This window comes from Cervus canadensis, chromosome 1 (genome assembly GCF_019320065.1).
Source record: "Cervus canadensis isolate Bull #8, Minnesota chromosome 1, ASM1932006v1, whole genome shotgun sequence".
Lineage (NCBI taxonomy): Eukaryota > Metazoa > Chordata > Mammalia > Artiodactyla > Cervidae > Cervus > Cervus canadensis.
Window position 1 is genome coordinate 20,437,189 of NC_057386.1, and position 13,141 is coordinate 20,450,329.

Below are 13,141 nucleotides of genomic sequence, written 5' to 3' on the forward strand. Positions count from 1 at the left end.
GTCATCCAACCCTTGGCTCCCTTAAGTTGAACATTTTCCAGTACTCTTACAAGTTTAAACACTGCATTTATTTAAAAAAAGAATTAATTCTTATTGCTTAGACTCTTTATTAGCTAATATGAAGAGGCTCATACAGGTAGGGTACTTGTCGAGGCAGAGTACTTTACTTCGTCTCGCAGTGCTAGCCCCGTGAAGTTGTCCCGTCTAGCTGCGTATTCCCCAACGTTGGCCAGCCCTGGTACCACACAGCAGCTCAGAGCACTGCGGTATATGCTCATGTCGTGAGCATCATACCACTCGTCAGTCTTCTCGTCATAGCACTCGACATTAAAGGTGGTGGTAAAGCCATTAAAGCCACCCACCACAAACAAGAGGTCGTCTACCACCTCGATGCCAAAATTGCTACGAGGATTAAACATAGTGGGGATCGTGCGCCAAGTGTTAGCCACTGGGCTGTAGGCTTCTGCACTCCTAAGTCGATTAGCTCCGTCAAAGCCGCCTACCTGTGGACAGCAGAGGAAACACAACTGGCTGTTAACCATGGCTTCTGTTCATTGAGGATCCCCTCCCTCCTTGTAGGGACCTGTGATTTCATACCTCCCTCTTCCACTGTCTTCCATGGATAAAAAGCTTTCAAATGCTTCCCACTGGTAGTGTAAACCTATTTGCTAAGAGAAAACCTAGGCTATCAATTTTGTTGTATGAAAGAAACTCACCGCATATACGTGTTCTCCATAAGCAATTACACCTATCCCACTCCTCCTGCTTCTCATGGGTGCTATGACTGTCCACTGATTACTCTCAGCATTGTACACTTCTGCTGTAAACAGGCATTCGTTTCCATTAAACCCACCACATATGTAGACCTGTGTGAAGAGAGTTCCAAGATGAGTAAAATTGTTAACTTCTGGGGAGTAGAAAGAGGGTGTATGTGATGGTGGCTGGGGGCCGAGGATACTTCAGATGCCAGTCTGCAGTCTGAGTTTTTTCCACACGTGCACACATTGCTTTTTAATAAGTAAAAGATAGTTACAAAGGGCCACAGTCATTGGATGAAGAGGTTAGTATTGCAAGGTGAATACCGCCACTTCTCTTTTCCAACCACCTCAAAAAACAAAGCGTTATTTCCGCCTTCCCCGGGGGTCTCACCTTTCCATAGAGTGTTGTGGCACTCGCATCACTCCGCTGCTCATGCATGGGGGCAATGAGTGTCCACTGGTTGGTCTCTGGCTCATAACGTTCAGCAGTGTTGAGACGCACGTAGCCATCAAAGCCTCCCATGGCGTAAATAAAATTGCTGAGGACTGTCACACTGACGTAGCAACGCCTGGAGTGCATTGGGGCCACCTGGTGCCAGGTTTTCTTGACTGGGTCAAAACGCTTAACACTATTGAAATAGTCCACACTGTCGAACCCCCCAATGATATAAACATAGCCTTTCAAATAGGCTGCCCCATGGTAGGCACGAGGACTCTCTTCCTCACAAGTGACATTCACCCATCTGTCTGCCCGAGCATCATATGCCTCAATGGCATTGGTGGGGCTCCCACCACTCCAGCCACCAATTGCAAATAGGATGGCATAGGGCAGGCGGGGCCTGGTGAGTGGGTTGGTGAAATCAGAATTAGAAGGGCCATTCATATTTAGGTCATACATGGCCTTCAGGGCATTTATGATGACTGGCTTGCATTCCTCACTGTCCTTGACATAGTCATTCATTTTAACATTGTTCATGAAATATTCAGCGTGCATTAAGGCCAGGCGAACCTAAGAAGGAAATACAGAAAGTCATTCAGATGAGGTGAGGTGTCTGAAAAAACCCATGTCCTTAAGCCCACAACTTCACAGCCTCCACTGAATGCACTAGGGTCATGTTTTATTTTTGTAACTTATATTTGGATGCTGAGAATGAGTGAGATAGAAGCCACCTCAAGTGGTCACAGGGCTAGTCCATTCCTTGGCCCCTGGACAGGACTTTTAGACCAGAAAAAGTTGTGGTCATTGTTGAGTGATTGGATATCTATGTCTCTCTATATAAAGTAACATGAATTAGCACCAGATGGCTACAATTGAGTGCAATGCTCATGATCTGGTTTCTAGTCCAGCTCCTGTTTTGGTTGGGGAAACTCACAGAAGCAAAGAGGTGAAAGGAAGACCTTTTAGAATTCTTTTGAAGACCTGCCTTCTCCTTCCCCCAATATCAGAATTTTGGTCAAAGAGAAAATAACTGGGGCAGAAGGAACTAGCCATGCTAGGGGTGAAGAAAGCTTCAAAATTCCAGAGAATGGCAGGGGGTGCCTTCTACATGTGTGCATCTATAAGTGACTGCCTGCTAAATCGTTTCAGTTGTGTCCAACTCTTTGTGACCCTTTGGACCGGAGCCCACCAGGCTCCTCTGTCCATGGGATTGTCCAGGCAAGTATATTGGAGTGGGTTGCCATGCCCTCATCCAAGAGATCTTCCCGACCCAGGGATCAAACCCAAGTCTCTTACATCTCCTGCATTGGCAGGCAGGTTCTTTACCACTAGTCTCACCTGAGAAGCCCACATATATAAGTATATATTTATATATATATATTACATATAAGTATATATACAAATATAACTCTGGCATCTGTCAAACATCGGAGTGTAGTTCTTGGGACAATCCCTCTGGGATTAATGAATCAAAAGTGAGCAATTAAGGGAATTCCCTGGTGGTCCAGTGGTTAGGACTCCAAGTGAACTTCCATGCTAGGGGCATGGCTTTGATCCCTGGGCATGGAACTGACTCAGTTGGTAAAGAATCCACCTGCCATGCAGGAGACCCCTGTTTGATTCCTGGGTTGGGAAGATCCACTGGAGAAGGGACAGGCTACCCACTCCAGTATTCTTGGGCTTCCCTTGTGGCTCAGCTGGTAAAGAATCCGCCTGCAATGTGAGAAACCAGGGTTTGATCCCTGGGTTGGGAAGATCCCCTGGGGAAGGGAACAGCAACCCACTCCAGTATTCTGGCCTGGAGAATTCCATGAACTGTATAGTCCATGAGGTCGCAAAGAGTCGGACACAACTGAGGGACTCACTTCACTTCGTGGAACTAAGATCCCACAAGTCACATGGCTCAGCCAGAAAAAAGAGTGAACAATTAAAGCATCCCACAAAAAATAACTAAATGACCTTGGGAAGCAAAACTGAAATATGCTGCTTCCTATTTTGGGGGTCATGAGAAATCCATTTTAAAATGGCCTCAAATACAGCATCTTCTTGTTTGACGTTGAGCTCATCTTTCTCAATGATATCCTTAAGTTCAGTGACTGAGAGCTCTAAAAACTCTGCTGAGACTTTCACCATCTCCTCAAAGTTGTGCAGTATGAACATGTAGGCCTTCTGCCTCAGCTCAGGGCAGTAGTAGTAGTCTGTGAACTTGCAGATGCCGATACAGTTATCCAAACACAGCTCCGACTTGAGGAACTCACAGCAACCCCTGACAATACCCATGATGTTAAACTGGTCTGCAGCAGCCAAGAGTTTCTCCACGTTATCTGGTGTGATGGGGACCGTCCGGGTGTATGCATATTCGATAATCAGCTTCATCATGTCGGGGGAAATGCCAGGGATGTTGTATACCTTCTTTTCAGTGTTGTTCCAGCCACTTGTAAACAAAGCTCTGGAAGAGAGACAAAAAACTAGCAGTCACTGAAATATTTCTCTCCCATCTGCCATGTTTCCCCTGCCCCCCAACCTTTTCTTGTGGAGAGCTTGGACATTTTCTAAATAGCGCACAGTAAGTATATTGGAAATACATTGGTGTGAGGTGAGAGGGAGGAGAGTAGGCTTTACATAGTGGGCAAAAGAACCTTTCCAAGATCTTTGGTCACTTTTATTCCTATTTTCATGATCAGCAGCCCTTTTCCCCATTTTAGGGATGGAGAAATTGAGACCTACAGCTGGTAGTACGACCCAGCTCTTTTCTGTCTCAGCCCATTCTCTACCTCAATTAAAGAAATTAAACTTGAGCAAATACACTTTTAAAACAAGTATTATTCATATCCAGAATCTGATCACTTTGCACCACTCCTCTTGCTGTCTTCTTAGTCTAAGCCACCACCATCTCTTGCCTCGATTACTGCGAATAAACCCCCTAACCCGGCAGTCCTCAACCTTTTTGGCACCATGTACCAGTTTTGTGGAAAACAATTTTTCCATGGACTTGGAGATGGGGATGGTTTCAGGATGATTCTCATAAGGACCCTGCAACCTAGATCCCTCGAATGCACAGTTCACAGTAGGGTTCACGCTCCTGTGAGAATCTAATGCTGCCACTTATCTCACAGGACGTGGAGCTCGGGCAGTCATGAGAGTGATGGGGATCGGCTGTAAATACAGGTGAAGCTTCACCTGCTCGCCACTCACCTCCTGCTGTGCAGCCTGGTTCCTAATAGGCCGGTATCAGTCCATGACCTGGAGGTTGGGGACCCCTGCCCTAACTGATCTCTGCTTCTGCCCTCGACATCTCCAGAGTTTACAGTCTTATCCCAGCCCCCAAAGTGATCCTTATGAGTTTATGCTCCTCTTCCACTCAGAAACTTCCACTTGCTTCCCTTGTTATTTACAGAGTAAAATACGAAATCCTTATCAGGGACTACAAAAGACCCCTGAGATCTGGACCATGAATACCTCTCTAATCATATTTCCTCTCACCTTCCTTCTCAACTTATTCCAGCCCTGCTGGCCTTGCTTTCCTTGAATACACCAGAGATGCTTCCATCTTGGGCCCTTTGCACTTTGCTTTCTACTTGGCCTGGAAGGCTCCCCACGCGCCCCCAGATTTCTGTATTTTCCAAGACGTCACCCCCTGGAAGTCTTTCCTCAAATGTCACTTTGTCAGCAAAGTGGTAATCCTATTTAAAATGACTACCAACCACTCCCTATCTTCTTTTCCCCTAGCAATTATGATCTGATATATATTTTATTAAATGCCTATTCCCCCTATTCGAAGGTAAATTTAATGAGAACAGGAATATTTATGTGTTGTTTTGTTTCTAGTACCTGTCACAAAATGGGCACTCAATAAGAAATTATTGAATGAATAAATGACCACTATTCCACAATTATTTATTGGGTACCTTCTAAATAGCTAGGTACTTTTCTAGGTGTTGCAGAAGGCCCTGCTCTAATATATTTTTGCATCCTTTTTCTAGGAAGTTTAAGGAAATATGGGCTCAGAGATCAAATTCTCTGTCAAAGAAGTCTGCAAACCTATAGCTACTGGGCCAAATTCAACCCATCTCCTCTATTTTTGTCCTGCCCAAGAGTTAAGAATCTTTTACATTTTTAAATTGGGAAAAATATTGTGACACCTGGAAATTATAATAAATTCAAATTTTAATAATCAAATAATTTTATTGGAACACAGTCATGTCTTTTCAGTTAGAATTGTCCATGGCTATTTTCCATTTTTTCTTGATCTCTTCTGCTTCTACTAGGTCTCTACTGTCTCTATCCTTTATTGTGCCCATCTTTGGATGAAATGTTCCCTTGATATTTCCAATTTTCCTAAAGAGATCTCTAGTCTTTCCCCTTCTGTTGTTTTTCTCTATATCTTTGCATTGTTCATTGAAGAAGGCCTTCTTGTCTCTCCTTGCTATTCTGAAACTCTGTGGTTAGTTGGGTGTACCTTTCCCTTCCTCTCTTGCTTTTTCTCTTCTCTTCTTTCTGCAGCTATTTGTGAAGCCTCCTCAGGTAAACACTTTGCCTTCTTGCTTTTCTTTGGGATGGTTTTGTTTGCTGCTTCCTGTACAGTATTACAGACCTCTGTCCATACTTCTTCAGGCACACTGTTTACTAGATCTAATCCCTTGAATCTATTCATCATCTCCAATGCATATTCATAGGGGATTTGATTCAAGTTGTACCTGGCTGGCCTAGTGGTTTTCCCCGCTTTCTTTAGTTTAAGACTGAATTTTGTTAAGAGAAGCTGATGGTCTGAGTGACAGTCATTTCCTAGTCTTGTTTTTGCTGACTGTATACAGCTTCTCCGTCTTTGACTACAAAGAATGTAATCAATTTGATTTCAATATTGACCATTTGGTGATGTCCATGTGTAAAGTTGTCTCTTGTGTTGTTGAAAAAGGGTGTTTTCTATGACCAGTGCATTCTCTTGGCAGAATTCTGTTAGTCTTTGCCCTGCTTCATTTTGTAATCCAAGGTCAAACTTGCCTGTTACTTGCCTGTTAGGTTTTCTTGAATTCCTACTTTTGCATTCCAATCCCCAGTGATGAATAGAACATCTTTTTTTGGTGTTAGTTCTAGGAGGTCTTCTACATCTTCACAGAAGTGATCAACTTCAGCTTCTTTGGCATCAGTGGTTGGGGCATAGACTTGAATTACTGTGATGTTGAATGGTTTGCCTTGAAAACGAACCAAGATCATTCTGTCCTTTTTGATGTAATATCCAAGTACTGCATTTCACACTCTTTTGTTGACTATGAGGGCTACTCCATTTATTCTGTCGGATTCTTGCCTGCAGTACTAGATATAATGGTCAACTAAATTAAATGACTGCTGATGGAAGTAAAGTCTGATGCTGTAAAGAACAATATTGCATAGGAACCTGGAATGTTAGGCCCATGAATCAAGATAAATTAGAAGTGGTCAAATAGGAGATGGCAAGAGTGAACATTGACATTTTAGGAATCAGGAAACTAAAATGGACTGGAATGGGCGAATTTAATTTAGATGACCATTATATCTACTATTGTGGGCAAGAATCCCTTAGGAGAAATAGAGTAGCCCTCATAGCCCACAAAAGAGTCTGAAATGCAGTACTTCGGTGCAGTCTCAAAAATTACAGGATGATCTCTGTTCGTTTTCAAGGCAAACCATTCAATAACACAGTAATCCAAGTCTATGCCCCAAACACTAATGCTGAAGAAGGTGAAGTTGAATGGTTCTATGAAGACCTACAAGACCTTCTAGAACTAATGCCAAGAAAAGATGTCCTTTTCATCACAGGGGACTGGAATGCAAAAGTAGCAAGTCAAGAGATACCTGGAAAAAAAAAAAGAGATACCTGGAGTAACAGGCAAATTTGGCCTTGGAGTACAGAATGAAGCAGGGCAAATGCTAACAGAGTTTCGCCAAGAGAATGCACTGGTCATTGCAAATGGCCTCTTCCAACAATACAAGAGAAGGCTCTACACATGAACACCACTAGTTGGTCACTACCAAAATCAGACTGATTATATTCTTTGCAGCCAAAGATGGAGAAGCTCTATACAATCAGCAAAAATAAGACTGGGAGCTGACTGTGGCTCAGATCATGAACACCTTATTGCAAAATTCAGACTTAAATTGAAGAAAGTAGGGAAAACCACTAAGTCATTCAGGTGTGACCTAAATCAAATCCCTTATGATTATACAGTGGAAGTAACAAGTAGATTCGAGGGATTAGATCTGATAGAGCGGCTGAAGAACTATGGATGGAAGTTGGTGACATTGTACAGGGGACAGTGATCAAGACCGTCTCCAAGAAAAATAAATGCAAAAACGCAAAATGGTTGTCTGAGGAGGCCTTACAAATAGATTAAACAAGAAGAGAAGTGAAAGGCAAAGGAGAAGAGGAAATATATACCCATCTGAATGCAGAGTTCCAAAGAATAACAAGGAGAGATAAGAAAACCTTCCTCAGTGATCAATGTGAAGAAACAGAGGAAAACAACAGAATGGGAAAGACTAGCGATCTCTTCAAGGAAATTAGAGATACCAAGGGAACATTTCATGCAAAGGTGGGCACAATAAAGGACAGAAATGGTATCGACCTCACAGCAGAAGTTATTAAGAAAAGGTGGCAAGTATACACAGAAGAACTATACAAAAAAGATGTTAATGACCCAGATAACCACAATGGTGTGATCACTCACCTAGAGCCAGATATCCTGAAATGTGAAATCAAGTCGGCCTTAGGAAGCATCACTACGAACAAAAGCTAGTGGAGGTAATGGAATTCCAGTTGAGCTATTTCAAATCCTAAAAGATGATGCTGTGAAAGTGCTGTACTCAATATGCCAGCAAATTTGGAAAACTCAGCAGTGGCCACAGGACTGGAAAAGGTCAATTTTCATTCCAATCTCAAAGGCAATGCCAAAGAATGTTCAAACTACCGCACAATTGCACTCATCTCACATGCTAGCAAAGTAATGCTCAAAATTCTCCAAGCCAGGCTTCAACAGTATGTGAACTGAGAACTTCAGATGTTCAACCTGGATTTAGAAAAGGCAGAGGAACCAGAGATCAAATTGCCAATATGTTGGATCATCGAAAAAGCCAGAGAGTTCCAGAAAAACATCTACTTCTGTTTTATTGACTATGCCAAAGCCTTTGACTGTGTGGATCACAACAAACTGTGGAAAATTCTTCAAAAGATGGGAATACAAGACCAACCTTACCTGCCTCCTGAGAAATCTGTATGCAGGTCAAGAAGCAACAGTTAGAACTGGACATGGAACAATGGACTGGTTCCATATTGGGAAAGGAGTACGTCAAGGATGCCCTGCTTATTTAACGTATATGCAGAGTACAGCATGTGAAATGCCGGGCTGGATGAAGCACAAGCTGGCATCAAGATTGCCAGGAGAAATATCAATAACCTCAGATATGTGGATGACACCACCCTTATAGCAGAAAGCAAAGAAGAACTAAAGAGCCTCTTGATGAAGGTGAAAGAGGAGAGTGAAAAACCTGGCTTAAAACTCAATGTTCAAAAAACTAAGATCATAGCATCTGGTCCCATCACTTCATGGCAAATAGATGGGGAAACAATGGAAACAGTGACAGACTTTATTTTCTCGGGCTCCAAAATCACTGCAGACAATGACTGCAGCCATGAAATTAAAAGACGTTTGCTCCTCGGAAGGAAAGCTATGACCACCTAGACAGCATATTGAAAAGCAGAGACATTACTTTGCCAACAAAGGTCCATCTATTCAAAGCTATGGTTTTTCCAGTAGTCATGTATGGATGTGAGAGTTGGACTATAAAGAAAGCTGAGCGCCAAAGAATTGATGCTTTTGAACTGTGGCATTGGAGAAGACTCTTGAGAGTGTGTTGGTCAGCAAGGAAATCAAACCAGTCAATCCTAAAAGAAGTCCTGAATATTCACTGGAAGGACTGATGCTGAAGCTGAAACTCCAATACTTTCGCCACCTGTTGCAAAGAACTGATTCATTGGAAAAGACCCTGATGCTGGGAAAGACTGAAGGCAGGAGGAGAAAGGGACGACAGAGGATGAGATGGTTGGATGGCATCACCAACTTGATGGACATGAGTTTGAGCAAGCTCTGGGAGCTGGTGATAGACAGGGAAGCCTGGTGTGCTAAAGTCCATGGAGTCACAAAGAGTTGGACACGACTGAGTGACTGAATGGAACTGAAATTAAATTAGCCCATTTCTGTATATTTTAGTCCACTGATTCCTAAAATATCGATGTTTATTCTTACCATCTCTTGTTTGACCATGTCCAATTTACCTTGATTTATGGACCTAACATTCCAGGTTCCTATGCAATATTGTTCTTTGCAGCATTGGGTTTTACTTTCATCACCAAACACATCCATAACTGAGTGTCATTTCCACTTTGGCCCAGCTGGTTCATTCTTTCTGGGGCTATTAGTAGTTGTCCTTCACTCTTCCCAGTAGCATATTGGACACTTTCCGACCTGGGGACTCATCTTTCGGTGTTGTATCTTTTTGCCTTTTTATACATTTCATGGGGTTCTCATGGCAAGTATACTGGGGTGGTTTGCCAGTCCCTTGTTTAGTCAGAACACTCCACTGTGACCCTACACATCTCAGATGGCCCTACACGGCATGACTCATAGCTTCACTGAGTTATGCGAGTCCCCAAAAAGGCATCCAGAGTCAGACATTCTGGAGGGTGAAGTCAAGTGGACCTTAGAAAGCAGTGCTGTCAGTAAAGCTAGTGGGACTTCCCTGGTGGTCCAGAGGTTAAGAATCTGCTTGCCAATGCAGGGGACACAGGTTCAGTCACTGGTCCAGGAAGATTCCACATATTGCAGAGTAATTAAGCCTGTGTGCCATAGCTACGGAGCCTGAGCTCTGCAATGAGAAGCTTGTGAACTGCAACTAGAGTGTAGCCCCCACTCTCCACAACTAGAGATAGCCTGCACGCCTCAATGAAAACCCAGCAAAGTCAAAAATAAAAATATAAATTATTAAAAATAAAGTTAGTCAATGTGATGGAATTCCAGTAGATCTATTTAAAATCCTAAAAGATGATGCTATGTAAGTTCTGTACTCAATTTGCCAGCAAATCTGGAAAACCCACTAATGGCCGCGGCACTGGAAAAGGTCAATCCTCATCCCAATTCCCAAGAAGGGCAGTACTAAAGAATGTTCAAACCACCAGACAATTGTACTCATCTCTCGTGCTAGTAAGGTTATGCTCAAAATCCTGCATGCTAGACTTCAGCATTACATGAACCGAGAACTTTCAGATGTCCAAGTTGGGTTTAGAAAAGGCAGAGGAACAAGAAATCAAATTGCCAACATTCATTGGATCACAGAAAAAGCAAGGGAATTCCAGAAAAACATCTACCTCTGTTTCATTGACCACACTAAAGCCTTTGACTGTGTGGATCATAACAAACTGTGGAAAACTCTCAAAGAGATGGGGATACCAGACCATCTTACCTGTCCCCTGAGAAACCTGTATGTGGGTCAAGAAGCAACAGTTAGAACCCTGTGTGATTCAGGATTGAGGAAGGAGTATGATAAAGCTGTTTGCTGTCACCCTGTTAATTTAACTTACATGCTGAGCACATCTTGAGAAATGTCAGGCTGGATGAGTTACAAGCTAGAATCAAGATTGACAGGAGAAACATCAACAACCCCAGATATGTGGATGATAACACTCTAATGGCAGAAAGTGAATAGGAACTAAAGAACCTCTTGATGGGGATAAAGGGGGAGAGTAAAAAAAGCCGGCTTAAAACTAAATATTAAAAAAACTAAGATTATGGCATCCAGCCCCATCACTTCATGGCAAATAGAAGGGGAAAAGGTAGAAGCAGTGACAGATTTCCTCTTCTTGGGCTCTAAAATCACTGTGGATGGTGACTGCAGCCATGAAATTAGAAGACAATTGCTTTTTGGCAGGAAAGCTGTGACAAATTTAGTGTGTTGAAAAGCAAAGACATTGCTTTGCCAACAAAGGTCTGTATGGTCACGGCTATGGTCTTTCCAGTAATCATGTATGGTTGTGAGAGCTGGACCATAAAGAAGGCAGAGCGCCGAAGAATTGTTGTCTTTGAACTGTGGTGCTGGAGAAGACTCTTGAGAGCCCCTTGGACAGCAAGTCAATCTTAAAGGAAATCAACCCTGAAAACTCATTGGAAGGACTTATGCTGAAACTGAAGCTCCAATATTTTGGTCACCTGATGCAAACAGCCGACTCATTGGAAAAGACCCTGATGCTGGGAAAGATTGAGGGCAGAAGGAAAAGAGGGCATCAGAGGATGAGATGGCTGTATGACATCACCAATACAATGCACATGAACTTGGGCATACTCTGGGAGATGGTGAGGGACAGGGAGGCCTGGCGTGCTGCAGTCCATGGCGTCATGAAGAGTCAGACACAACTGGGCAACTGAACAACAACAAAACATGGCTGCTTTCGCACTGAAAGCAGAGTGGAGTAGTTGTGACAAAGACTGTGTGGCCTGCAAAAATCCACTTAAAATATGTGCTATACCACCTTTTTGCATACCCTGCTCTAGGTTTACATGAATGAGAATTTTTAGCAACAGGTGGGACACACTTACCATATCTTCATTGGAACTGAGTACCCAAATATTTTCAGCTCATAAGCAAGATAGCTCTTTACCTTCCTGATTACAACACTTTTGGCTCAAACTTCCTTTTTCTTCTGATAAATATTTCCTGGGTTCTTTCCCTTCATCCCTCTTCCCACCCTCTCTATCCTTGTTAATTTATCACCCTGCCTGAAACAGTCTCAGATAGGGACTGAAGGGGTAGCTGAAGTGGCACGCAACCTAGGTTTAAGTAGGAAATCCAGTACAGGTGTCCAACTGTCCCAAAGGTTGGTGTGGGTGCAAATCAAAGAAAAAAAGCACCTGACCCACCAACAGCTGGTTGAAACTCAGTTGAAAACCAGAGAGGCTCTGACCCTGATTGGGCCTCTTCAGAAAACAAAGGAGCCAGTCTACAGGAGCTCAGGGCTTTGATAGGGTAAGATTGTGGGATGGGAAACATGAAATGAACCAAAATGTCTCAGAATGAGCCCAGTTCCCCCTTTGGCTTAGTTCAGCAACCCTGTTATACCTAAAGTAGGAACTGCAGCTACAGAGGATGTTCTTGTGGGCATTGAACTCAAAGCCATTGACCTTGATGACCACGTCGCAGAGCTTGCCCTCTAGCCTAAGCTCGTTGAAGATCTCACAGGTCATCGCACTCATCTTCCTCTCCATGTGAGGCTGGTGGAACCGTGTGGAGGCCGCCGCGCTCTCCATCTCCATGGCACCCTGGGATCAGCGGAGAGAGGCTGCTCTCCTAGGGTGTCGGGGAGGATTGTGGGGGGGGCCCTTTAGCCAGCTGTCGCTCCTTTTCCCTACTACATCTTTCATATAGGGCCCATCAGGCAGCCCAAGTTCCAGAATCCTGGGGCCGCAGTGAGGTCACTCTCAGGATTGTGTTCTCAGGTTCTGGAACTCTCTCCCGTCCCTGTCCTTCTTCCTTCTCCCATCCCCCAAGGCATCACTCAGGTTGAAGACCACCCCACACCTTCCGCAACGAGAAGAACAGGAGCCGGTGACCACCACAACCACCACATCAGAGTTCTGTTTCACTCTAACTCCTGTGGCCCCCTTCAGGTGTTCAGTTGCGCATCTCTGTAGCATCCATCTACCTTCTTCTACAGCCCGGCACTTGACTCCCAGACAGAGTTCTGGGAAGCTAAGTCAGAGAAGGCAGAAGGAAGAAGTAAAGCTGATGAGCTTTCATTCTGGTCCACCTGTCCAGGGCCTTCCTGCCCTCTGGACGTGAGTCACCCATCTTCTGTGCTGAGGAGCGAGTCCAGAGAAGAAAGCACTTTCCGGCTGTTCAACAGAACTCACTTATGTCTCCT

General features: G+C 43.8%; 1 protein-coding gene across 1 annotated transcript; it reads right to left on the bottom strand.

Moving 5' to 3' along the window:
• Positions 1-90: 90 nt before the first annotated feature.
• Positions 91-12,669, bottom strand: KLHL10 (kelch like family member 10). Its single transcript, XM_043468835.1, has 5 exons — positions 12,340-12,669; positions 3,157-3,646; positions 1,150-1,767; positions 717-866; positions 91-503 (listed from the first exon to the last, which is right to left on the bottom strand). The coding sequence occupies exons 1-5, from the start codon at positions 12,531-12,533 to the stop codon at positions 129-131; spliced, it is 1,827 nt and encodes a 608-aa protein (XP_043324770.1). The 5' UTR covers positions 12,534-12,669; the 3' UTR covers positions 91-128.
• Between the last annotated feature and the right edge of the window lie 472 nt (positions 12,670-13,141).

What these genes read in the sequence shown, in the direction of transcription:
- KLHL10 (XM_043468835.1), bottom strand. Translation starts at nt 12,533, where the DNA reads ATGGAGATGGAGAGCGCGGCGGCCTCCACACGGTTCCACCAGCCTCAC. An exon ending in TTTCAGTTTTGCTTCCCAAG is followed by an intron (nt 1,768 to 3,156) that starts GTCATTTAGTTA and finishes TTTCCTTCTTAG; the next exon opens with GTTCGCCTGGCCTTAATGCA. An exon ending in ATGGAGAACACGTATATGCG is followed by an intron (nt 504 to 716) that starts GTGAGTTTCTTT and finishes TGCTGTCCACAG; the next exon opens with GTAGGCGGCTTTGACGGAGC.